The sequence below is a fragment of the Eublepharis macularius genome, chromosome 18 (genome assembly GCF_028583425.1).
Source record: "Eublepharis macularius isolate TG4126 chromosome 18, MPM_Emac_v1.0, whole genome shotgun sequence".
In the NCBI taxonomy this organism is placed as follows: domain Eukaryota; kingdom Metazoa; phylum Chordata; class Lepidosauria; order Squamata; family Eublepharidae; genus Eublepharis; species Eublepharis macularius.
The window spans coordinates 31,183,358-31,209,260 of NC_072807.1; the positions used below are offsets into that span (position 1 = coordinate 31,183,358).

General features: G+C 45.2%; 1 protein-coding gene across 1 annotated transcript in view; it reads right to left on the reverse strand.

The window, feature by feature from the left end:
• Positions 1-20,438, reverse strand: part of DUOX2 (dual oxidase 2) — a 37,216-nt gene extending 16,778 nt beyond the window's left edge. The window contains exons 1-16 of the mRNA XM_055002300.1: positions 20,432-20,438; positions 19,452-19,535; positions 18,492-18,656; positions 16,021-16,208; positions 15,028-15,229; positions 12,178-12,344; positions 11,184-11,244; positions 9,566-9,662; positions 7,694-7,784; positions 7,260-7,362; positions 6,316-6,488; positions 5,183-5,349; positions 4,284-4,402; positions 3,340-3,477; positions 2,992-3,105; positions 874-1,076 (exon numbers count right to left, since the gene is read on the reverse strand). Coding sequence (XP_054858275.1) covers positions 874-1,076; positions 2,992-3,105; positions 3,340-3,477; positions 4,284-4,402; positions 5,183-5,349; positions 6,316-6,488; positions 7,260-7,362; positions 7,694-7,784; positions 9,566-9,662; positions 11,184-11,244; positions 12,178-12,344; positions 15,028-15,229; positions 16,021-16,208; positions 18,492-18,656; positions 19,452-19,535; positions 20,432-20,438 — 2,079 coding nt within the window. The remainder of the gene's footprint in view (positions 1-873; positions 1,077-2,991; positions 3,106-3,339; positions 3,478-4,283; positions 4,403-5,182; positions 5,350-6,315; positions 6,489-7,259; positions 7,363-7,693; positions 7,785-9,565; positions 9,663-11,183; positions 11,245-12,177; positions 12,345-15,027; positions 15,230-16,020; positions 16,209-18,491; positions 18,657-19,451; positions 19,536-20,431) is intronic.
• Between the last annotated feature and the right edge of the window lie 5,465 nt (positions 20,439-25,903).

A 25,903-nucleotide genomic window follows, 5' to 3' on the forward strand; every position in this document is an offset into this window, starting at 1 on the left:
ACAAGGTGATAGAGCTCAGGTTGGGTGCTGCTGCTGAAACCAGCAGGCATGGTTGGTTTGTATTTGTAAATAATATCACTACTTGGGTTTGGTAATCGAAACTGGGCTTCTTGTGTTGTTACTTAGCATTTTGAGGGGCAGGGGCAGGGAAGGGATGTTACTTTAAAAGACATGCAATTTATTTCCCCTTTAAAATGCGAATAGTAGCATGGGAGCCAGTTTAATGATCAAAACTGAATAGGGACAGAGAGGTAAAACATCACAAGGTTGTATTTTATACCTTATTTTTACCTAGGTTTATTCTAGCAGAAATATGGAAACCATTAAAACAACCAAAATAAAAAAGGATTTGATGGAAAAGTGGATGGATTTTTACTGCTTAACAAGGTTAAAAATATTGGTTAGTTATAGCAATCCTGATACATTAGATGAGAAATAGAATTGCATTATTGAACTCATGAAAAAAATTCCCTGTAGGCGAATACATTTGATTATTTTTCTCACTTGTGACTTATCTATCAATACTGGTATAACTTTTAAAAATATATTTGTATACATTTTTGAAAATAACAACAACAAAAATAATAATAACACCACAAATGGGAGAGCGAGGGAGCTGGTTTCAGTTATCTGAACTGAATGGGGACTGAGAAGTTAACCCCCCTTTCTTTCCCACACAGTCCCAGAGGCAAATGGAATCATAGAATCATAGAGTTGGAAAGGGCCATACAGACCATCTAGTCCAACCCCCAGCCCAGTGTAGGGAAGTGGCACGAGCCTGCCGTTTGCATTTTAAAGATGGAAGGAGATGCAGGATCTTTGCCAAGCCTGCCTCTTTGGGAAGCGCTGCTCTGCATGACTCTTGCTGCCTACCAGGTCATATTCCTTGGGGATCTTCAGGAGCAAGGCCTTGTTGCCTCTGTTGTTGGATAAAATCGTCTCCACCTGCTGCTGGCTTCTCAGATTGATGCTTCGGACCACTGCCAGCTTACTGTCTAGCACTTTGATGACCTTGTCTTCGTGCAGCTGGAGGTAAACTTGGGAGGCAGAGCTCTTGGGATCTTGCCATTCAAAAGCTGGGGGAAAGAAGCACATGAAGGTCAGATCTTCCCAACAAGAGTCCTTTGTATGTGTGTGTAAAGTGCTATCAAGCTGTAGCCGACTTGTGACCCCAGCGACTTTTCGAGGCAAGAGAACTGAATAGAGGTCGTTTGCATTTCTTGCACTGCATAATGACCCTGGTCTTCTTTGGTGCTCTCCCATCCAAGTACTAACCAGGGCTGACCCTGTTTAGCTTCTGAAATCTGATAAGATCCTGGGCCATCCAAGTCAGGGTAGCCCTTTGGGGACCATCATCTCAAACAGGGACAATGAATGCACATGGTAGGCCCTACCTAGACTTGCATACATTAACAGAAGGTCAGAAAAAAGACTATGTGTACACAGCTCTGCATGCACCCAAGAGCCAGTGTAGTGTAGCAATTGAAACGTCAGACTAGGACCTGGGAGACCCAAGTTCAAATCCCCACTCTACCAGGAAGCTTGCTGGGTGACCTTGGGCCGGTCAGAAGCTCTCAGCCCAACTTACTGTTCTGGATGACTCTCGTCAGGCTTGATTCTGAGGTAGGCATGCAGTTAAGAAGCCTTGAGCATCTGGTTAGCTTTCCTATATCAAACAATTTAATTCCTGGCAAGAGGCACACCACAGATAACGTCTTAGGTTCATTACTGGGTATAGTATACAAATAATACAATGAGGGGATCTCTGCTTCCCTTCTAAGCCTTTATTATTACAACATGTTTATTTAGTATTCTTGATAACAATTCAATGAACAAGAACCATACCATCCATTATAACAACTACAGAAACCATTAAGGAGAGCAATTATGTGAATACAAAAAAAATACCTTACCCAAAGATGAGAAGGTCACAGACAAGAAGCTGCTTCTAAGAAGCTCTCTATCTGTTTAGCGTTTCATATTTATAGGGGTTCAGACAGCAATAGCTGTCTATCTTCAAAGACTCAAATTCTTGGCTAATTATATTATGGCTTCATACGTCAAACAAGAGTATCCATATTCGAAACATCTTCAATATTTAGCTCATTCTTGCTACTTGTTATCTTAACAAAGTCTATGTAAAATTAGAGATGACAAGTTTCTCATACATCTGAATACCTTTTGGCCCTCCGCCAGTACACCTCTCCTTGAGTAATACTGCCAGTTTCTATAAAGTTAGACATTCCTGCCATTTTCAGATACTCTAGTACCAAGGCCCACATACCACCTGGGCCTTGGTACATCGTATATATTGCTATGAGTTAGATAGGTCTTCTAATCTACACTTGGCAATACAACTGTTTTATGCCCCTCTCCAAGGTTGTTCTATTCTAGGACTCTAGACTCCCTTTGTGGCCTGTCTAGTTATGGGGCCAGGCTAGCCCTGTTTCTGTGCGCAAAGACATCTTGAATGAATTTCTTGGTCATATCCAGCAACTGTCCCCAATGGTTCTAGCTATATCCATGACACTACCTCACTGCATTGTTGCAAGGATAAAATGGAGGAGAGGAGAGCAATGTATGCCACTTTGGGTCTACCCTGGGGAGAAAGGTGAGGTATAAATGAAGTACATAGTAATAAATATTGTAGGGGGGTGGTCTCTTGGTGCTATTGAAAATATTGAAAAAGTGGGTTCCTGATTGCATGAACAGAGCCCTACCAAGATGACAGCAGAGGGAGGGGACAAAATTCAAGGGATCTTGGCTACTCCAAGTACTGAGCGAGGCGACGCTGGCATGCAGCTATAAATTCAGCGACCTCTTGATTGAGAGAAGAGAGGGAGCCACAAAGTCCTCTGACCTTCTTGGAAAGAAGTAGGGAGCATGTAATAATGTTGTAAGAACGAGTGCTTGGCAGGCATTGACCAGGAAGGAGGGGGAGAAGCGCTGTTCAGCCTCCTTGCCGGGGCAGGTCTTTGGGAAGTGCCTCACCTGGTATTCCCTCTGAAACCGCTTCTGACCGCTCGCTGGGGCTTTGCTTCTTCTGCAGCTTCTTGAAGTCTCTTCGCCGGGCAAAAGCAACAATCCAAGCAATGAGCAAGCTCACTGGGGAGAGAACAAGACCACAAGACTCCGTGGCAGGTTAAGTCACGTTAACTGGGCCCTTCTTAGCCGGGCATGTTTTGGCTTTATATGTAACCAGGGCAAGTTTTGGCAACTGCTCTAGCAGGTGTCTTGTTTCCTCCACCCAGAGAGCACCACCGCCCATTAGGGAAAGGCCGTGGCTCAGTGGTACAGAATTTGCCTTGCAAGAAAGTAAAAACTCAAACCGGAACTAACCTAAAGGGAAACAACAGAGTGCAACGATGAGAATCCCAAATCCAGCTCCACTCCCTTTGAAGTAATCCAAGACGGTTAGGGGTATGCAGGGGGGCAGGAGTTGTGTAGTTAACTGCTGATACTGCGAGCACGGGTCTCCTGGGAAGAAAGAGAGGATAGCAGCCGTGTAAACCTAATGTAGTCTCTTGTTCTCCCAAGAATGTTCCTCTGAAAACTGGAAGACTATGCAAACCAGCTCTGGCTCTTGAAAGCTTACACTCTGAAAATCTTCTTGGTCTCTAAAGCGTCACTGGGTTCAAATCCTCCTATTCTACTGCAGGCCAACAAGATTACCCATCTAATATTATACTTTTCACAAAACTGTAACTTGCATTCACTAGTGGTCTCATTTCTGCTCCCATCGTGGTTGGGAGCTAAAGAGCCACTGAGATTCTGTTTTAGTGCTAGGTTTTGCTGTGGAAGGTAGACCTGCATCTCAGTGGATCCAGATTTACAGGTATGGGAAAGCAGAGGTGACATTGTGTTGTAATTCTGGAAACCGCCGCAATGGCAGAGGCAGGAGATTTCTGAGTTTGATACTAAAATAAACAAACCTCGCTTGCCCCAAGATGGAAGGAATGTCATTATAAAAATGCTCCCAAAGCAAACATCTCAGGGAAGGGTGTGGGGAAGAACCAACACACCAGCAACGACAGATTTTGCTGCTCGTGTCTTCCATCCACACTCTACTCCGAGCTTTTTGAAAAAGGAATTACTCATCTGTCCCATTCAAAAGGCTCAGAGCAGTGAATGTAAAAACAGAATTTTTTCATCTTGAAGGCATAAAAAGTTCAATAGCTCAAATCTGAAAGATTCTCAGACAATCAACCCTATCCTGGGAAACCAGTCCAAACAAAGTGGCCCAATACAAACAAACCAAAGCACTGCAAAGAATAAATACCCACCGTTGTTCCAAAGAAACACATCTGTTTGGATTTTGGTTAAATTCTCATAGGTAACAGCAGCAAGAACATCATGGAATGATGTGCTTTTAATGACCTCAATCTCATCAGTAGAGAATAACCTGGGGGAAAGCCAAGAAAAGGCGCTCGTGAAGTCCCAAATTGAGGTCTTCCCTGTTCATCATTAGGTAGTCTACTAAAGAACTTCTCAAATTCAGCAACTGTGTTTGGAGCTGTGAGGACTAGAACCAGGAGCCCTCAGACTATGCAGGATGCTAAGCTATGTAGCAAGCCACCCAGGCAACAAGACTTTCTGGGCTGTAAAGGGCAAAAGTGTCCAACGTCAGGCTGAAACTGTGTTGGGGCAATAGGAATACCCACTGGATCAATCACTCTATTCACTGTGTTTATCCTGCCCCACCTCCAAGATAAGGTCCTTCTTGCCTTCTTTATGTCTATCACTGGCTCAGGCACCACTTTGGGGGGCGGTCCACATCCATTAAAAGCAACACTACCGGAATGGAGATGTTCACTCCTGGTGACATTACAATGGCCATCACTGCCCGATTTTGCTTACCCACCCTCCAAACAAAGGAATTGGAAGAAGGCTGCAGCTGCCAAAGACAGAGACATAGCTGAAGGCCCCTTTGGTATCATGCAGATACATAGGAGCTGGCACTGGGTTAGTGGGAGCTTCCAGGGACTGGAGCCAGGGGTCACAAATTCCTGCCCCATCTTTGCGAACTGGCCTGGTGCCATGCACTGCATTCCAGTGAGCATTCTCACAAAGGTTTTAATTAACTGTACTAGTATATAATGTTGTAACCTGCCCTGAGCCCATTTGTGGGGAGGGCAGGCACGAAATCTAATAAACGAATAAATTAAAGCCAATTGGCTCTTACCCATTCTTGGTGTTTTCAAACCAGAACCGGTCTCCGTCTCTTAGGCGGACAAATTGGTCCTCGACAATAGCTTGGAAGAGGGTTCTGTTAGCTTCTAACAAAGCCCCAGGCAGCAACTCCAAGCGATCTGTATCATTTCTGTACAGGGCCGCGAGTTCCTCGAGCAGCTAAAAACAAAAAGGTAAAGTTCAAATTGGACTGTCAGAGAAGGGTTACTGGGAAGTGGGCCAGGCAGTATGTCCAAGACGGGCAACAGAAAGTACTTCTTCACTCAGCAAGCTATTCAATAGTGGAAGGAGCAGCCAGTGGGCATAGCGATGGCCACTGGTGTTCACCTCTTTCAGAGTGGATGAAACATATTCATGGAGGAGAAGTCCATCAATGACTACCAGGCAAGATGACTAAAGGGAACCTCCACATGCAGAGGCAGTCAATCTCAGAATACCGGTGCTAGGAGGCAACATAAAAAGGCCTCAGCATCTACACTCTGTTTGCTAGCATTCCAAGGCAACCGTTTTACAGTGTGAAACAGGATGCTGGAATTAATGGATCAAAGGTCTGATCTGGAAAGTCTTTGTGTTTCCTGGCATCATCTGCCTCAACCGTTAGTGCCCTTGCAGTCCTGCAAACAGGCTCCTGTAGAATGAAGACACTCAGAGCGGAACCACAAGTGACAAAAGGCACAGGTTGGACACTTGTCAGCTTACCTCAAGTTTTGGCGGGAAATGTAGGGCCAAGCTACACATGACAAATGACACTTGAACGGCAAGTGGATTGAGTTGGAGGGCAAGTGAACAGGGAGAAATACACTTGCTGTTCAAGTGTCATTCGTCATGTGTAGCTTGGCCCGTAGGCAGCTTGGCGGAATGTTGGACAAGTGACAGTTGAAAAGTCCATTGGACAGCAGTCGGAGAGCCAAGCTGCAAGACCAGGATGCCTACATTTCCCATCAAAACTTGAGGGAAGCTGACAAGTGTCCAATCTGTGCCTTTTGTCACTTGTAGTTCAGCTCTCAGAAGTCCGAGAGCAACTGTCCTTGAGAAGACCTTCCATCCTCAAGCCCAGATTGTGGAGGATCCTCTTACTGCCTGGCATACCCCCCCCTATTTTCTCCCAGAACATTAGCTCAGTACCGTCTGGTTCTTCTGAAAGATTTCAGCATTGCTTTTGTGCCACTCATTAGCAGGGTCAAGTTGGAAGAACTTCCTGGCTTTATTATAGGTGGGTAAACCAAGGTCCCGCCCGCGCTGGATCCAGCTGGCCACAAAGTCAGTACGGGAGTATCTCACCATGCCGTAATAGTAATCTGCAGAACAAAGATAAGCAGGGTGTGCACAGCGGCAGCAAAACAGAAGCATCTCTCCCTGCAAAGCACACTTGTGACTTTTGCAGGGCCCCTGTTAATGCTCTCTCTGAGTGTTCAGGCAGGCATCCTTTTTAGAAGAGAAGCATCCAAGAGGGATTGCTAGCCATTGGCAAATGCAGCCGTTCTCAAAATCCCAGTTATCACAGTACAACTTGTTTTCTGAATTAAAATTGAAGGCTGGCTTCGTTATTTTACCTCATAATGTTTTAATTTTAGAGGGTGAAAGAGTATTGCCTGCTTCTGAGGAGGCCGCCACATTTATCCGCATGAACCTCTGTTCTGAAGGGCCTCCCAGTCTAGAACAATGACTCATGCAGAGATGCAGCAGACAGCCTCCTGTGAGGAAAAATATTCCTGCCATGGCTTTGCATCAGGCCTGATCACATCCTGCAATGGAACACAGTAAATGATCACTGCGCCCCATGTAGAGGACAACTAGAAGGAGGTAAGCCCAGAGAGTAAATACAGGGTGCTACCTCTCCTACAGATGGACGCTTCGGGTTCACTGGACTGTTTCATTATCATGGGAAGGGAGACTAGGTGAGTTGTTTGAAGTTTTACCCCTTTCAGATTTCAGCCACTGACTAAATAAGCAAACTTCACTTTCTAAGTGTGCATGGAGGAAGATCTGGCCCCTTTGAACGGTCAGAAAGAGACACACATACCCTACTCTGAGAAATGTTAGCCGTTTAAATGGAAGAAAAACTCTACCTCTGAGATCTTCCACCATAATATTGTCTTCCCGTTCAGCGATCTGCGAACTCATCCCCAGCAACAAGTCGCTGACATCCTCAGCTGTTTGGAGATTGGGATTCTGAGCAAAACAGAAATACATAGCATAAAATATCAGGGCACTGGCAAATGATGTCCACTGCCAGCTGCAGCAGTGCAGGGAGCCGCCAATTCAGATCTTCGGGTTGGCCCAGGAGACAAAGCTCACAGATGACAAAAGCCAGCACAGTCCTACAGAACACATGTTCCGGGCTTTGCTGAAATAGTGGCATCTTGCTAAAGACGTTTGCCTACCAACACTAGAAACAACTTGCTCCACATGCTTGTCTATTTCTAGGACTCGAATATGAGCCTTTAGTCAAAACTTGCATTTTAATGGCTCTCAGACAGCCCTGCAAGAAACAAGGCCCTACCTCTCGGCTCCAGTAAGTGTTGCAAAGGCGAAGCGCTGGAGAGGTGGAGCCGTCTATGCTCATCACATCTCGGAAGCTGCAAGATGAGTTTCTAACAGGAAAAAAAGAGAGAGGGGGATGAGAAGGCCAAGACTGGAAAAGATAATGGAAACAGACATAGTTAAGAGTTTAATAAGCAGACCGTATGATTTCCTCCTCAATTTGAATCAGATTATGGTGGGGTTTATGGGGGACAAGAAAAAAACAACAGGACAAGGATATAGATTTTATTATAGCTAGGGAAAAGTGGAATTAAATCTGTGAAGTATTCTTTAGTCAGACATTTCCTGAGTGAAGAGAACTTTAAAAAAACCCATTATCAATTGCATATGCCTTCTTGTAGATTAAATAGAAATTATGACAACATACAAGATAACTGCAACAATAGACTTGGTGATTTAACAAATGTGTTTTGGCTCTGCCCTAGGATAAGACCTTGTTTCTAAGAAATCTCAGACATATTTAGAAACATAGAGGGAAGTTTTATGTTTTAATCCTTAAAGTCATGTTTGTTTGGCTACCTAATACTAATTTATTCAAATTTTGGAATGAGTCATTGATTTGTTAACTGCTGCAACAGCATGCGTTGTATTCCTTCCGGACAAAGTCAGGGTCTACTGTTGGAATGGTTTAGAAGAGTTTGGGCCATTACGTTTATGTCAAAATTAAATATTTTGACAGGAAAATATTGGATTGGTGGGTAAGTTTGAGAAAAACTGATTTACTGATTTGTGGAATAATCGATTTCTTTTAAAATCTATTATGGGATGGCCTTAATAGGCTAGAATTTACCACAGATGTCTTGAAGAAAAGAATCCTGATAGTTGTTCTGCTGATCATTCATTATCTTGTATTAACTGACTGTATTTCTTTCTTTTCCAAAATAATGGTATTATTAATGTAATTTTGTAAAAAAGCAGCTTACATGCATGTACATCCACAAAAGTTGCCCCAATATCTTATTCGACCCATTTAATTTATCCAGCCCTTCTTACAAGGAGGTTAGGAAAGAATGCATAAGTTATCCCCGAGTGATTCCGCACACGTTGGATAATGCACTTCCAATCCTCTTTATAGATCATTTGGAACGGATTTTTGGATGTGCGGAACAAAAAAATCCACCTCAAACGATTGATAAAGTGCATTGAAAGTGCATTATCCTACGTGTGCGGAATCAGCCCCCTAACAACAACCCTGGGGGGTAAGTGAAGCTGAAAGAATGTTTGGCCTGAAAGTCACTCAGCAGAATTCCCAGCTGAGAGGGGATTTAAACCCGTATCTCTCTAGTCCAACACTCTAACCATTGGATCACACTCGCTCTACTGATTTTAAACTCTCATCTCTGGAGCCTGTGTGACAGATCCTCACCAAGCTACTAGCATCTGATGCAAGACAACCAGGGCTTTTTTTCAGCTGGAACGCGGTGGAACGGAGTTCCGGAACCTCTTGAAAATGGTCACATGGCTGGTGGTCCTGCCTCCTGATCTCTAAACTCCCCTCTGCCTGGAGATCAGGGGGCGGGGCCACCAGCCATGTGACCATTTTCTTCGAGGGCAACCCACTGAGTTCCACCACCTCTTTTCCCAGAAAAAAAGCCCTGAAGACAAATGACATGTCTGGTGAACTGGAGAGTAGATTATACCCTCCATAAACTGTGGCTGGAAACTGGCCTGGTTGCATGGGCAAACAACTGGAGTTGCTTCTACTTATCTTTTTCAACCAGTCCTACTACATATTAGCTTCCTCGGACTGGACCCCAAGAGCTCGCTGAGTCTGACCAAAGTATCAGCCAATGCACAAGACGGCCCAAAGGAAGCCGTGTTTTCTGCTCACCTCATGTAAACGCCGGAAGGGACCATGGTAGCCAGGAAGAGTGCGGAAGCTGCCAGGAATTCAGGAGAAATCCGGGAATCTATATGCTGCTTGTAATCTGCAATATACAGAGACACACCTGTGGCTGAGCTCTGGCTCTCAGGTAACCCTGCCGTTAAGGTGAGGGCAGCGGGGTGCATCACCCCACCTTAAATTCTGCTTTATCCCCACCTGAACATTTTTCCAGAGAAACAGACTTTGTTATTAGTAAGACACTGAACTACAGGTTGGGCTTGGCAACAGGATGATAAAAGATGTTGTTGGTTACAGTATTGATTTCCTCATTTGTTTCTCTGAAACCCCACCTAGAAATACGGCAGCCCCACCTACAGAGGAGGGTTGGCTGGTGGGGAATGCCGCCTGCTTTCTGAATCCTTCTGTCCACTAGGATTCCAATCTGGATTAATCGTTTTCCTAATAAAAGCATATAGTGAAGACTGAGAGTCTCTCTAAACAAGATGTCTCGGAACATGTTCGTCAGGTGTGGGGAGACGCAATGTTAGCTGGGAAGAGTAGTTAAAAAAAACAGAGCTAGCTGAGATTGCTCCTCAGAGGGTTTGTTAATTTCATCTTGGTCTCCCCTAAGGCTCTGTCAATTTCACCTCTCCAGTGTGAGATCACAACCAGAGGGCAGCCAGGAATGGAAATTGGCTGCAGCTGCCTTCCAGGGCCAGGCTTGGACCTAGACAGGTTATAATGGGTTGAAGTTTCCCTTCCGGCATTTCACAGCCCCTTCACACAGCTCCAGTGTATTGCAAAGCCTTTGCCCTGCTGCCGGCTCTGTCTTTTTAAACTACCCTTCCCAGCTAACATTGCATCTCCCGACACGTGTTCTTCACATGTTAGATGTCTCATGCAGAGAGATTCAGACACATTCAAAGTAGAGCAGATGCTGGTTTGTTGGGACAGCTCTTTGTCTTCCCTCCCCCACTCTCCCTTGAAGTTCCTCAAATGCCAAGTTTTAATTTGCTGCTTATTTAGAAATGGTCTCCAAGAGAGGGGTCATGGTGCCTTTCTGACTGACACAAGGGCCACTAATCAATACTATGCACAGTCGGGTCTGCAGTGGTGGGGTGCGGTGTGCATTGGAGAGAGGACACGGGGTGGTTACAATGGAGAATCAGGTTGCCTAGAAACGACCAAGGAGGTATTCATGAGAGCTAAGTTCATGCTCTGCTCCTGGGATGGACAGGTTTTTGCACTGCACTCATGTGCTCACTCCAGGCGAAGCTCCACAATGTTGTGATATGGTCACCCTTAACAAGAGAAGTGCTCAGGCATCATCTCACATTAAGAGCCAAGCTATAAGTGACGCCTTACACAGGTTGGACACTTGTCAGTTTACCTCAAGTTATGATGGGAAATGTAGGCGTCCTGGTTTTACAGCTTGGCTTTCCATTACAGCTGCAAGACCAGGATGCCTACATTTCCCATCAAAACTTGAGGGAAGCTGACAAGTGTCCAACCTGTGTCAGGCGTCACTTGTAGCTTGGCTCTAAGTCACTCTCAGAGCCCTAGTCCCTAGCAGCACTGGCCCTAGACGCTCCCGCTGCTCCGAGAAATGGGGTCCCAACCTCACCTTCATATTTTGTGACGTTCTTTCCCAGGAAGATGGGCAGCCATTCATACAGCACAATGTTCTAGGAAAGCGAGAAACAGGCCTTGAGAAGGGCCCAAACACAGTCGAGAAGAGCCAGTTCTAGTTATCTGTTTTCATCCCACCTGTCCTCCAAAGAGCTCAGGGCAATGTCCAGGGCTCCCCCCTTTTGTTCTCACAACAACCTTGTGAGGGAGACTTGGAGAGCAAGACTTAGAGCCCAAAGTCACACAGTAATCTTCCGAGCGGTATGAATTTGGTCTAGGCAAGCCTCTCTCTCTCTCTTCCAGCTCCATCAGCAATTTAGGGATAATAATATTTGCTTACTTACCAGAACTGACACTGCATAGATAAGAGAATTTTTGATGTGTGTGTGTGTGACTGGTTCAAGTCTCAATCAAAAACTCAGTGGCGGTGTAAAGTGCCATCAAGTTATAGATCTAGAGAAGTTAACCATTTCAGTCTGTAGTTGCAAAATAGTAAAAAGTCCAGTAGCGCCTTTAAGACTAACCAACTTTATTGTAGCATAAGCTTTTGAGAACCACAGCTCTCTTCATCGGCTGCATCTGACAAAGAGAGCTGTGGTTCTCGAAAGCTTATGCTACAATAAAGTTGGTTAGTCTTAAAGGCACTACTGGACTCTTTACTATCAAGTTACAACCGACTTATGGTGACCCACATAGAGACATTCAGAGACATTCAGAGGTGGTTTGCCATTGCCTTTGTTGCGACCTTGGACTTCATTGGTAGTCTCCCAGCCAAATATTAATCAGGGCCGACCTTGCTTAGCTTCCCTAGTTGGCTTTAAACAAGGAACCCTCTCTCCATTTCACCTTCTCAACCTCCCAATTATGCTCATCTACTTTGCAGGGTCGTCACAAGATTGTAACAACAGCATTTGTGCTTGGAGCTCACGGACGTGCTACGTACATGCTATACAACCGCCTAAGTATTTATCAGTGTTTCCATGCTTCACCTGGTAAGTGGCCACGACCCATTTGCGTGCATGTTGGAACAAATCCTCGTCAGACCAGCTGGGATTTTGCTTGGCAAGCTCTTGTGCCCGGTGGTTGTGGTAGCGGAACCAGGCAATGCTCATGGCTTGCAGGAACGGGTTCTCATTCCCTCTGGCAGTTCCAAAATCTAGAAAAAGGAACACAAGAGAGAACATACACAAAAAAGTGAACCATTGCTTTGGGAAGAAATCTGGGAGGAACTGATGTCTTTTGGGACTTGGCAAGAGGCAGCAGGGCTTTAGTTCTGGAACCTCTTGAAAACGGTCACATGGCTGGTGGCCCCTCCCTCTGATCTCCAGACAGAGGGGAGTTGAGATTGCCCTCCGCACCACCAAGCGGCGCGGAGGGCAATCTCAACTCCCCTCTGTCTGGAGATCAGGGGGCGGGGCCACCAGCCATGTGATCATTTTCGCCGAGGGCGACCTACTGAGTTCCACCACCTCTTTTCCCAGAAAAAAAGCCCTGGCAAGAGGTCAAAAGGGCTGAGACAGAAACCAGAACTGGAGTGATGTTATATAAAGAGGTGAACTGCAAATTCAGAAATCCTGCAATAAGACCCTTTCAGCATACACACTGAGGTATCTCATAGTTAAACGCTCCTTCGTGTAAAAAAAGGTACTGTGTTAAGGAGAAAAGTTTTGCTCCACACCGTTCCTGGATGTGCTAGTTTTCTACATTCATGGATTTTTTTTAAAATATTCATTTCAGGGGGTGCATTCAAAGGTACGTTCTTCCTTCTGAAGATGGAAGTAGCACTCTCTTAGGCCGATTGTACCATGTTACTATTTTTCATGTCTGAATGAGCTCTTACTAAATTTCCTATGGAGAATGGCCAGCCCTGGAAGCAATATATATATCCAGAAGTGGAACAGCTGTGCTACAGAAGGCTGCCTGAGAGATTTCATTTTTCTATTCGTGATTTTAGAAAACTAAATACACGGACGTGGCCAGTTTGTTGACTTTTAAACATTCCACCTCATGTTATCTATACGGTCACAGATTGACTAACAAATAAAACAGATAAAGCATCATAAACCACGTATAAAACAATAAAATATTTGGAATAACAGAAGGGATGACACATCATCCCATCCATATGCAAATACTAAGCGTTAAACTTCATCGTTCTCATCCGCCTACAAAACCTACAATGTGTCAAAGGTTGGACCCTTTCAGATCCTGTTCGGCTTTGCTCCTGATTTGTGTTGGGGAAAAAAATTCTTTATCTGTTCTTTGACACCTCTTTGGAACTCAATCTGAGCATTCCTGCCCAAGCCACCTGTTCTGGTCATTATGAGGATGCTACCTAAGTAGGTTAACATGATTCTTAAAATGTAACTTCCCTGTCCTAGGACAACTTCTGTATTTAATCCTTATACAGAAATGTCCATTGGTAGTGAAGAGTTTGAAAACAGCCAGAGGAGGACCAGAAAAGGATTATTGTCACATTCATTTCCAAAAGAAGCTCTTCTGTTGATAAGGATTCAGTCCTGTCTGATGAGGAGCAACTGGTTCAATTGATCTAATACAACACAATGCCCTAAGACAGTTTTTTTCTGCATATCAACCCCCTATCAACCCCCTACCCTATACACCCATTAATCCAATCGGTGTATGTGCCAAACAAAGACCAGGAACAGACAGTAAACAATCTAGTAACACGCTGCGCTGCTTACAAGCATCAAGGCAAATAAAAACATAGTTTAACTGTTTTGTTTTACCATTTTGGCTTGGCAAAGTTAGCCTTCATAATTGGTTTGGACAGGGCTAACTTCATACTTAGCTGCTTGATTTCTCAGCTTGGGTAATGTGGTCCTTCACCTACGGGGCCTCGTAAGATTTCACCCTAGAAATTGTGACCGAGCATTGTCCCTGGAGCTTACTAAACTTGCTCTAAAATTCTGAGAAACAATTCAGATTTGCTGACACAGTCCTTTCACAGGATTGCACTACTACAGAATATATCTGAGGTATTACCTATAAAAATTCCTTATGGAAAATGTCTAGCTAAATTTTCTCACACAACTAATATATGAAAATGGGGAGCAGAGTGTTTAGAGGCATTCAGAAGTGGGGAAATGGTGGGCAAGGAAAGAGTTAAATACACTCTGCTGTTCCCCATTGCCCTTCTGAAAATGATTTTTAAAACAAAAATGGGGGCTGTTGGCTTAAATTTCCATAATTACCCTATAATTTGTATTTTGGCCCTGCAACCTTCGCCATTGACACTCAAATGTATTCTTGAAAGAGTACATGAACATGAAGACTGTACCACATGCTTGTCAGCTCATTGGACCTGTCTTTGTCAGCCCATTGGACCTGGCAGTTTGGTGTAGTGGTTAAGAGTGCGGGAGTCTAATCTGGAGAGCCAGGTTTGATTCCTCACTCCTCCACTTGAAGCCAGCTGGGTGACCTTGGGCTAGTCACAGCTCTCTGGAGCTCTCTCAGCCCCACCCACCTCACAGGGTGTTTTGTTGTGGGGATAATAATGGCATACTTTGTAAACCACTCTGAGTGGGCATTAAGTGGTCCTGAAGGGCGGTATATAAATCGAATGTTGTTATTATTACTATTATTTTATTTAAATGAAATCATGGCATTGCGGAAACACGAGGTACATCAGAGCTTGTGTTAAGCTTCCAAAGAAGTCCTGAGGTGGACACACTGAAGAGGTGCACGCTGGGAATTCTCCCTTCCAATTCCTCTCAGAGTGAAGAGCTGTCCCCTGAGATTAGTATCTATTCAGTCATTTCAAATAATTATATCTTGTCTTTCTCCCATGCCCAAGTGGGATCAAAAAACTTCCTTACCAAAGATTCCTCGTGGTCCACCCTGTCCAGTGGCTGGATCCAAAGCCTTCCACATCAAACTTGACGCCTGTGTCTGCCTTGGCAGGCCCTGCTCAGTTCCGGAAACCAGCATCCCTCCAGAGAAAGTTCTCAGAGAATCGCTCCAGGATTGCGATGGGCCGTAGATTGCACTGCCATCCAGCCAACCCGTAACACCATTTATCTGATGAGAGAGCAGATATATAGATCAATTCTACTCTAATTCTCTAAACAGATATATCACACACACATGTACAGAAAGCTTTCTTTCAACCTCACCTACGTCACAAAGCCGACAGGTGGTAAAAGGCAGGAGGGGAGAATCGGGTGTTGCTTAGAAGGACAAAGCATGGTGTAGTGGTTGGACAAAGTGTGGTATAGTGTTGGACTAAAATCTGGGAGACCCAGGTTCAAATCTCCACTCTGCCATGGAACTGGTTGACCTTGGGCCAGTCACACCCTCTCAGCTTCACTTACCTCAAAAGATTATCGTGAAGATAAATTGGAGGAGAGAAGAATTATATGAAGTTACTTTGGGTCCCCATTGGGTAGAAAGGTGGAGTACAAATAAAAAAAACAAACAAACGGCCATGAAATTTAAAAAGTATGTTGTGAATGTTTATTGTGGTTACTTTGAATGAATCTGAGCTTTGTATAAAGATGTCACTAGCTGATAGCCCCACTGCTTACTATCATTTTCTATATCCATGTGTCTATACAACATATCTGTCATGCATCTGATACAGAGGGTGCTTGATCCACAAATCTGCTACTGTTTAAGGGGACAGTAAACTCTTTTCATGTGCTTCTGTTGTTAAAGATTCTGAAAATAGTAAAAAACTCGGGATAAGTTGGGGTCTGCAACCTATGGCTCTAGAACTGGCCAGCTTCAACGGCCATCTCCCCTGTGAAATAATTTGTGTAAATAAGTAAAGAAGTTAAATATACACAGCAAAAGCAGCCAGGGTACTTCACCTGATCCCGGGGGCTATTCGGGCTTTGGCCAGTTCCCGCAAGCCACTGCATACGCAAGAAAGGCAGAACCACATCTCCGGACTTTGCAGAGTCAAACACTGAATCTCCTTGAGGGATCTGCAAGTTTAAGAATTCGGCAGGGCAGCCTGGCTTGTCAGCTTCCAAGATCTCAGCGAGCACGTGGAAACCTGCCCAGATAGCCAAAGGGAGAGCTCTGGTTGGAAATAGATTACCATTGGTATTTGAAGAGATACAGTGTCCGTGAAATTCAATGCAACGAATTCATACAGTTGGGGGAAAAAAAGAACATTAAATTGATCCTTCAAGGGGACGGATCGAGAAAGGCATCCGATGAGCCACGATGTCTAATGAAATCCACTTCGGTGAGCTCACTGGAGCTGAGGAATGTTTTGACATTAAATGACTAATTTGTTGGGACTGCTGCTAAGAACATTATGTCTGTCTTCACTCACACGGATGAAGACAGACATAACCTTCTTAAGGGGTTCACCTACATGGATGAACAAGACTCTATGTTCTTAATGTTAACAACAGTCCCAGCAAATCAGCCATTTATTGCTAAATATATCTCAGCCCCGATGAATTCATTGGACCGAATTTCAGTAGAAATTGTGGCTCTTCAGATGGCACTCTCAACATTACGTCTGTCTTCACCCATAAATTCCTCTCCTCCAGAGACATGATTGTCATCACTGACCCACTCCCAGTACTCATCCCTTGTGGCCATCACCGGTGGGGGTGGGGGGGTGGGGAGAAGAAGTTGTAAGAAGGGATAACATTCAACCTACACTTTGCAAACAGTTACACTGAATGATCTGTGCATAACTTTTGTGTGTTTATCTTTTAAGACCCGAGGATTTCCTCTTAACTGGTGCAGATGGACAAGTTTTGACTTAGTGGGCCGAAGGAAGGAAACAATTATCTAAACCCTTTTCCCTCTGATTCATCAGGAAGGAGTTTATGGCTTCTGAGAAAATCTACAACGTGTTTGAACTGACTTTGAAGGATTAAACTCCCAAGCGTGACTCAGACAGAACAAGAATGAAATAGCTGGCAAAGCTCCGATTGACAGATGTTCAAGTCATACCAACAAATGCAATCACCCCTTGGAGATATGGACTTAGGGCCCAAATAGACACGAGAGGACAATTTTCATAAAGAGAGACATGTTGTAATGCCTTTCTTACGTGCCCATTCCCTTAAGAAACTGTTTTATATCAAGTCAGAGCACCGGGTTACCTAGCTCCAGGGGAATCATTTTGACGGGCAATGATTTTTGAGTACCTCAAGCACAGGATGGACTTTGCCTGCTCCTGCCAGTGGTGAAAAGTGCTGTCGAGTCATGCTTTCGACTTACGGTAGTCCCTGGTGGGGTTTTCAAGGCAAGAGACTAACAGAGGTGGTTTGCCCTTGCCTGCCTCTGCATAAGTACCCTGGTCTTTCTTGGCGGTCTCCCATCCAATTACTAACCCAGACTGACCCTGCTTAGCTTCTGAGATCTGATGAGACTGGGCTTGCCTGGGCTATCCAGGTCAGGACAGCTCCTGTTACTCAAGATCTTTTAGCCCCTTGCCAACCTTTCTTCTCTACACTCTGCAACATGAAGCAACTTTCTTCCAGGCTGGTATTGGGGTCAGGCTGGGAGAATGATCCTCTGAATATCAGGCTGGAGAGAGGTAAGGCTGCAGGGAGGGTCCGTGGGAGAACCTCTGCTTGGCATGCAGAAAGACCCAGGTTCAATCCCTGGCACCAGAAAAAAGATCAAGCAGTTGGCGATGTGAAAGACCTCTGCCCGAGACCCTGGAGAGCTGCTGCCAGTCTGAGTAGACAAGACTGACCTTGACGAACCGAGAGTCTCGATTCAGTATAAGGCAGCTTCATGTGTTCATGGCCCAGGTATGGGCAGGACTTGGCTCATTTCACCTGTGTGCTCTGTTTTGTGTCTGGGGGGAAAATAGACCTCTATCCCCACATGGACCAAAGTAGCTCTGAGATTGCAGCTGAGATCTAAAGGACCAGACAACACCTACTGTTGGGACAAAGTCTACCAAGAGAAATGAGGCATTTTTCTACACTAAATATACTCCCACCCATCTTTGAAGGGAAGGTCCACAGGGCCGGGGGCTTGCTTTGCCTGGAGAAGATCTAAGACTCCATCCCCACCACACACATTAAAGATGCTTAGGAGGCATAGCAGAGAAAAGACCTCTGCTTCATCTGAAAAAGCTCTCAGCGATCCTAGCTAGAAATGAAGTCGGAAGAATAGAATATGGAGAGAACATGGAAGACAGAATGCTGTGCTGGTCAGGGTTTGGCACAAGAGCGAAAGCCTACATCAGAGCAAGCCATTCTATTCTCCATTAAGTACGCAGATTTTTTTTTCATGATGCTCTTGTTAAAAATTGGCTAAGTGGCGGGTGGCTGAGCAGGAAGAGAAATTGCTGGCTTACCAAAGAAGACACCGAGAACGGTTCGGTTGTTGTTGGAGGGCAATCCTGATTCCCCTTTTGCGATCACATCACTAAGCCTGCGTGCGTTGGGGACATGCGGTTCCTGCGGGGCTTGGTAGACGCCATCTGCATAGTTAGGTGGGAGCAGGCGTGAAAGCCGTGATCCTAGAAGCAGGAAATCAACATGTCAAGCGAAGATGCCATCTTAAGCGAGAGGAAACACGGAGAGTGCCAGAGGCAGACAAGGGCTTGAAAAACAAAGACATCTGGGGGAAAGTGACCCTTTTCTGAACAGAGGCATTCCAGCCAGAAGACAGGGATTTTGCTCCTTTAAGAGATCTGAAGGAAGGAGAAGTTCCAGGAGCACACTTTCCCCCCTCATTGTGTGAAGGAAAAGCGCCCCAGTGGACTTTCATCTGCATCAGGAATAAAGTGTTCAGAGAATCAGTCTATTTAAGCTACGGGGCAAAAGAAAATTATAACAACAATTCCATCCACGCTTAGTTGAGTTCCGTTTGTGCTTTGTAGTCATTCCTCGCTAGGGTTGCCAGCCTCCAGGTAGTGGCTGGAGATCTCCTGGAATTACAACTGGTCTCCAGGCCACAGAGATCAGTTCACCTGGAGAAAATGGCTACTTTGGAGGGTGGACTCTATGGAATTATGCCATGCCAAGGTCCTTTCCCTCCCCAAACCCCACTTTCTCCAGGTTTCTCCAGGTTTCACGCCCCAGATCTCCAGGAATTTCCCAACATGGAGCTGGCAACCTTATTCTCCTCTGACTTCATCCCTTGCATTGCCAGATGCAATATAACCTTCAAGGCCTCACCCTGTCCATTTCACATTAAGATTTTCCCGATCATTGGTATGCTGAATGAACAAGACTGTGTGCACCCAACCACAGGCCCCGATGGTGGCATTCGCAGCAGCCCTGGAGGCCTGAAAGCTTTGCCACACACTTACCCGTGGAACTGTGACTGTGATACATGAGGTTGTTGTACCAACCATCGTAACGCTGAATTTCCCATTGGAGGTTCTCTTGGGCACCTGGGGATAAAGCATTTGAGGAAGTTCACCACTTAGGACACAACATTATTTGGAACACTGCAGGATTTTCATAACAACTTAGGATCTGCTCTCTTTCCAGTGGGCACATGGAGGCCAGAAATGCTTCCCTGGGATGATGGAGCCTTTGCTTCCCCGAGATTTGATTCCCCACTCCTCCACTTGTAGCCAGCTGGTAACCTTGGGTCAGTCACAGCTCTTTCGGAGCTCTCTCAGCTCCACCCCATCTCACAGGGTGATTGTTGTGAGGATAATAATAACACGCTTTGTAAACTGCTCTGAGTGAGCATTAAGTTGTCCTTAAGGGTGGTATATAAATCAAATGTTGTTGCTGTTATTGTGATTAAGGAGCCATTGCAGATCACTCTATTGATCGCTCTATTGCATTCATGGCATTTTTTTCATATAGGCTCCAAGAATATGCATGTGCAGATATTCTCCATGCAACAGGGACTGAATCACATTGTTTATTTACTTAGATATTTATACACCACTTTCCTCCCCAATGGGGTTCCAAAGCAGCTTACAACACCATTCTCTCCTCCATTAGTGAAGGGCTCCTTGCTTGCTATGGCTGGCTTATGAAGGTAACAGAGATCGGAGGGATGTGTACTGACTAAAAACCAAGGAGGGACAAACTGAAACAACACACTCCAGACGCTTGGCAGCAGTTGCTTACTGGAAAAAGGAAATTGTCTAGGTGCTGGGAAGTCCAAATCCAGTACCTGCCATTTCAAGAGCTGCCATTTCAGGGTTTTTCTAGTCTCTCTCTCTCAAGAACTGCATCAAGTGGAAGTGTGGCTTCATCCAACAGCACAGGCCGGTGTTCTTGCTTTGCCAGGTTTACAGTGTGCTTCACAAATCACAGCCTGACTCACCTGCCATATCATTTTTTTGTTTTTTTGTTGCAAGGAGCAGGGCTAACCCTGCCCAGTAAGCAGCGAAGGTGAACCGATTTCCCAAATCCAAACTGGAAACCAGGGGGTCTTTCACTCCCACACTCTACATCCAAACCACCCCTGAACCGAAAAGCCATCACTCATCAGTAGTACTTGAATCAGGAGGCGGGAATATCAGCACCTCCTCCTAAAGATTTACACACTCCGTCTGTGTGTTTGTTTTTAAATTTCTGAGCCAAGCTGCAGCAGAAAGATTTCTGGTGCGTCACTAATTTAAGCGGCCACTCTACATGGAAAAGTGAGTAACCTACTGCTTGTAAAGCAACAGGCAGAGTCTCGAGATATGGGCTTTCAGGGCTGGCCTAAGGTTTTTTTGGTGTCCTAGGCAGCCCATGATTTTGTCCTGCACAGGCAAGAAGGCACCACCGCTAGCTGGGCAGCATGTAGGTGGTGGCCAATTCCCTTTCCTTCTGCCTTTCCTCCATGGGCTGGGGTGAGGCAGGCAGACTGGGCAAGCAGGCCCTGGCCTCCACCAGTGTTGCTGCCGATCAGGTAGTGCGCTTGGGCAGCAGTGCTGAGACTGGCACTGCTGCCCGGGGCTGCCTCTTGCTGTGGCTGATCCAGCCCTGGCCAGCACCTGTCCCGAGTCTCTTCTGACACTGCCTCCAACCCAGCCGCCGCCCTCAGCAATCAGCAATGTCTGCCAAATAGATGGACTAGCTCTGCGGCCTTTGCAAAACTAAAAGGGCATCAATCACTCTTAGGGCGCCAACTCCAAGTTGCGAACTTCCTGGAGCTTTGGGTCTGGAGCCCCTGGATGCCAGGGTTGGGAGAGGAGTGGGGCCTCAGCAGGGTATAATGCCATAGAGTCCACCCTCCAAAGCAGCCGTTTTCTCCAGAGGGACTCATCTCTGTGGCCTGGAGATCAGTTGTAATTCCAGGAGATCTCCACGCCCCAGGCTGAAAAAAGAAGGGCTGTATGCAGAAGATTCCCAGGCCCGATGCCTCAGCACTTTCAGTTAAAAGGGAGCGGGTACTGGGAAAGCCCCCCAGAGAGCTACAGCCAGCCAGAGCAAACAATATTGAGCACAATGAATCAATAGTCTGATTCAGTATAAGGCAGTGTCATATTTTCATATCACTGGTGAACATTTGTATCAACCCGGCAAGTCTCTCTCTCCTTCCTTTTCCAACAAGGAAATGTATGATAATGTAGTGAGTGCCTTTTAGCAGGCAGATTTATCATTCCAGGTTATCATGGGTCATGCTGTAAAAGGGATTCAGAGGAACTTGTAAGTTGCCAGCCTTCGGAGAGAACCTCCCACCTCCAGCATCTCCCTGCTCAATGAAGGAGGGTAGGGCTTTCTTCCAGGGAATACCATACGGACAAACTATGTAATTGTTTACCTTTCCCCCCAGTGGGGGCCCAGACTGGCTGACATCATTCTCATCTCCTCCGTTTTATCGTCACAGTCCAGTGAAGTAGGTTAGGCTGACTAACCCAAGATCACCCAACAAACTTCTATGACAGAGCGAGGATTCAAACCTGGGTGTTTCCAACCAGTCCACCATGCTGGCCATATGGCATTGGAGTAACCAACATCAATACCACCCATCACACAATGCGAAAAATGACAAGGAAATTTACCTCTCAGTTCACAGATCATTTTAGAAACCCAGAAATTTGTTTTACTTTGGTGGGTATTCAGATATGAAAACGGAGCTACTGGCAGAGAGTGAGATGGGAGGGTTTTATGGCTCAATGGCAGTTAGGCCTTATTGACTCAAACCCTGAGCTATAAAGGGACATCGTAAAGGCATTACAGTAATCTACTTTTTCTCAAACGTTTAAAACTTTCCCCACCCATACTAGGGCTACCAAACTAAAAATGGGGCCTGGAATTACAGTTCATCCCCCAGACTACCGAGATCCATTTCCCTAAAGGAAAACAGCAGCTTCAGAGGGCAGACTCTATGGTATACCATAGAGTCTAGGAGAAACAGAAGTCCTAGATGGACATCACAGTCTGGCTGAATTCCTCCCCAAATCTCCAGGAATTTCCCAAGCTGGTGTGGGTAGCCTTTCCCACTTCCTTGCTAGATGGGATTGCAACATTTCAACACAGGGTTAGACCTTCCCCAGCCAATTTTCAAGATGGAGGGAAGTAGTGAGATCAGGGCTGGGGTGGGAATCCAGTCCCCACACAGGTTGGCCAGAGAAGATTCAGGCCTCCAAGTTAAGAAGTTGGTCTGCCCTGCCTTAAATTACCTCTTCCAGCACTTTTTCCATGTTCATAGTCACAATAGCAATGAAGGGGGAATTTTGTCTGAGAAGCCATTTATCTGAAAATAAGCTCCCCGTCCTTTAAATGGAAACCTCAAGGTTACCAATTTTTAAAAAGTTTCATCCAGACCTGGTGGCATCTCAGAATCTTAATAGTGGTACAGGATTGCTGGGACTGCTTCACCTTTTAGCTACTATTTCATGTCGATGCTATAGTCCACGCCAAAGGTACCCGTCAGAAATGGAAGCCTCTCATATAAAATGGACATGACAGGCAGACCATAGGATCGCATGTAAAAACTCAGATTGCCACCCTTTTTGTCAAGGAAGAGTTCCAAAAAAGGGAACTGTCCCTGAATTATTAACTGGCTGAGGAAATCAGGCTTACTTACCAATGGAGAGCCACAAACTCATGAGGACAAGGCAAAGCAAGACGGGATGCTGCATTTTAGTTCCACTCACGGGGCTCAGCTGCATTTTCCAGTGCTGTGTTTTCTGAAAGCCAAAATAGAACAGTTACACTGGAAATGAATTTCACTTGTTACCCATGTAGCTGTGGCAATTTTTTACCACACCAGGGCAAACCTTTATCTCCCCCAAAGAAATGGACTGAAAGATTTTTTTCTGATCTGTCAGGGCCCAACAATTCATAACATACTTTTAAAACCTGTGCCCTGTGGGGGAGGCAAAAGAGATACCCAGGCAGAGGAATTCATACCATCAACTCCTGAAGAAACAGCCAAAAATGACCAGGATAATCTCTACTGCTTGTTTTGTCTTTTAAAGTTTCAAATTCCAAACAGGCTTCAATGTCTTGACGGAACAGTGGTGCAGAAATGCATGCAGTAAACAAAACACCTACAAATAGATTCTCTCACATTTTTATTGTACCCTTCCTCTGTTAAGACTGGGGTGAAGAACATGGCTGTCCCATTTGAACTTTTGTTGAAGCTGGTTAGTCTGAGAGAAATGGCTCACTCACCTTCATGGCTGAGCAGGAATTTGAACTTTTGTCTCTCCATGGCTAGTCTGACACTTACTCAGTGGTGTATAAGGCCATAGAGTCCACCCTCCAAAATAGCCATTTTCTCTGGGGGAACTGATCTTTGTAATGTAAATATCATTTGTAAATCCAGGGGATCTCTTGACCTCCCTTGGAGGCTGGCAACCCTACCTTGACTTGGCCATGGACACAGACTTCCTTACGTCTCTGGCCTTTACAAACTCACCCTATGGCCATGCAGGTTACCAAATCCTCCCCTTTCTTTGGAAACTGAAAACAAACAGCCTCACTCCCCTAAAGCAAAGACATGTTTCAGTTCACTTCACCCACTCCATGGGTGATTGGCCCTGCCCTACCATGGCAGCCATTTTGTGGTGACTTCCATTACCTTTTCTCAAAATGAAAAAAATCATTTCCCCAAAGGAAAGAAGCCATTCCCTCCCTCTAAGGCAGTCATTCTGTGACTGGACTCCTGCCCCACCATGGCAGCCATTTTGAGGTGACATCCAATAACTTTTCTCAAAACTCCAAAAGTTTCTCCACGTTCAGCTCAGTTGAGGGGGCCTGGTATAGCTCCTAAAGTGCAACTGTAGGTTTGCCAGCTCAAACTTGGGAAATTCCTGGAGATCTGGAGGGTGAAACCCGGAGAAACGGGTTTGGGGAGGGAAAGGACCTTGGCATGGCATAATTCCATAGAGTCCACCTCCAAAGTAGCCATTTTCTCCAGGTGAACTGATCTCTGTGGCCTGAAGACCAGTTGTAATTCCAGGAGATCTCCAGCCACTACCTGGAGGCTAGCAAACCTAAGTGCAAGGAATTTCCATGTGGCTGTGATTCATGTAGCCAGCTGCTTGCTAGGCAATTTGGACAATACACAAACCATGAAGGGGCTGTCTCCAAATCAAAGCTATACTATTAAGAGGCGAACACTCCGCTGGAAACTGAGCAACCAATAAATAACTCTCTTATCAAAAATTTTAAATTTTAAAAAAATGTAAAGTGCTAATGCTGTGTGCATTAATTCAAACTGTGCAAACTACAAATAACATAAAACATTACTCAATCAATAAATAATCCTTAAGATATATATATAATATTTTAAATTTTTATAAATTTTAAAGTGCTAGTGCCGTAAGTGCATTAATTCAAACTGTGTGCATTACTCTGGCAGAGTAATGGTTTATGTTATTTGTAGTTTGCACACAGTTTGAATTAATGCACTTATGGCACTTATGGGGGAAGAGCAATGGGAGGGATTTTGTTTCTCTTTCTTTCAAAAAGCCTCGGCTCAGTTGTTGTTCCGGGAACTTGAGGGCGGGCGGGGGGGGGGGGGGAGATGGGATGTAACAGGAGGCAGGAAATCCAGGATCATTTTTTTTGCAAGAGAGAGAGTCCCCCCCCCCCCCGCTCTTCTCCCTGGTAGAGAATCACATAGCAGATTCTCTCTCTCTCTTGCAAAAGGTCGCCCTGGATTTCTTGCCTCCTGCTATGCCCCCCTCGCCTCCAAGCTCCCAGAGAAATACTCGAACTGATGCTTTTTGAAAGAGTGAGAATCCCTCCCATCGTTCTTCCCCCAGCAGAGAATTGCATCGAGTGGCTGTTCTTAGTAAGACTACACTACCCAGGGAACCTTGTGGGACCCGACACGCGTCTGGTCGTCTCGTGTAGTTTCCTTCTAAGCAGGATATGCATACAGGTTTCTTCTATTTTAGTACTACCTTTTAACCACTATGCTACAGTACCTTTATCCTGCTGAAATAGTCATATGAAATTTATGCAAAACTTGTTGCTTGTTCTTAGGCCCAATTTCATACAAACAAGTTGTAAACATGGATCGCTTAACTATGCCATAAAAAGATTACCATAAAAAGATTATGGAGTTAGATCCATAATTTGGAAAGAAACATTGCACAGTTGGTTTATGGCTGTTTTTAACCATTGCGTGTTTGGGGAGGAGGGGACCGGACCCCAAACCCTTTACCCTACATGCATACAACAGGAACAATGCACATTTAAGATCTTGTTCTCAAGCCATTTGATTCCTGCCTGTTCAATTTTGTATCTGCAAATAATTATATGCAAGACTTTTCTCCTATAATTAACTGTAAGAAGGAATGACAACATTTGCCCCACTTCATAGTCTGCGAGCCCAGCACTTCACTGC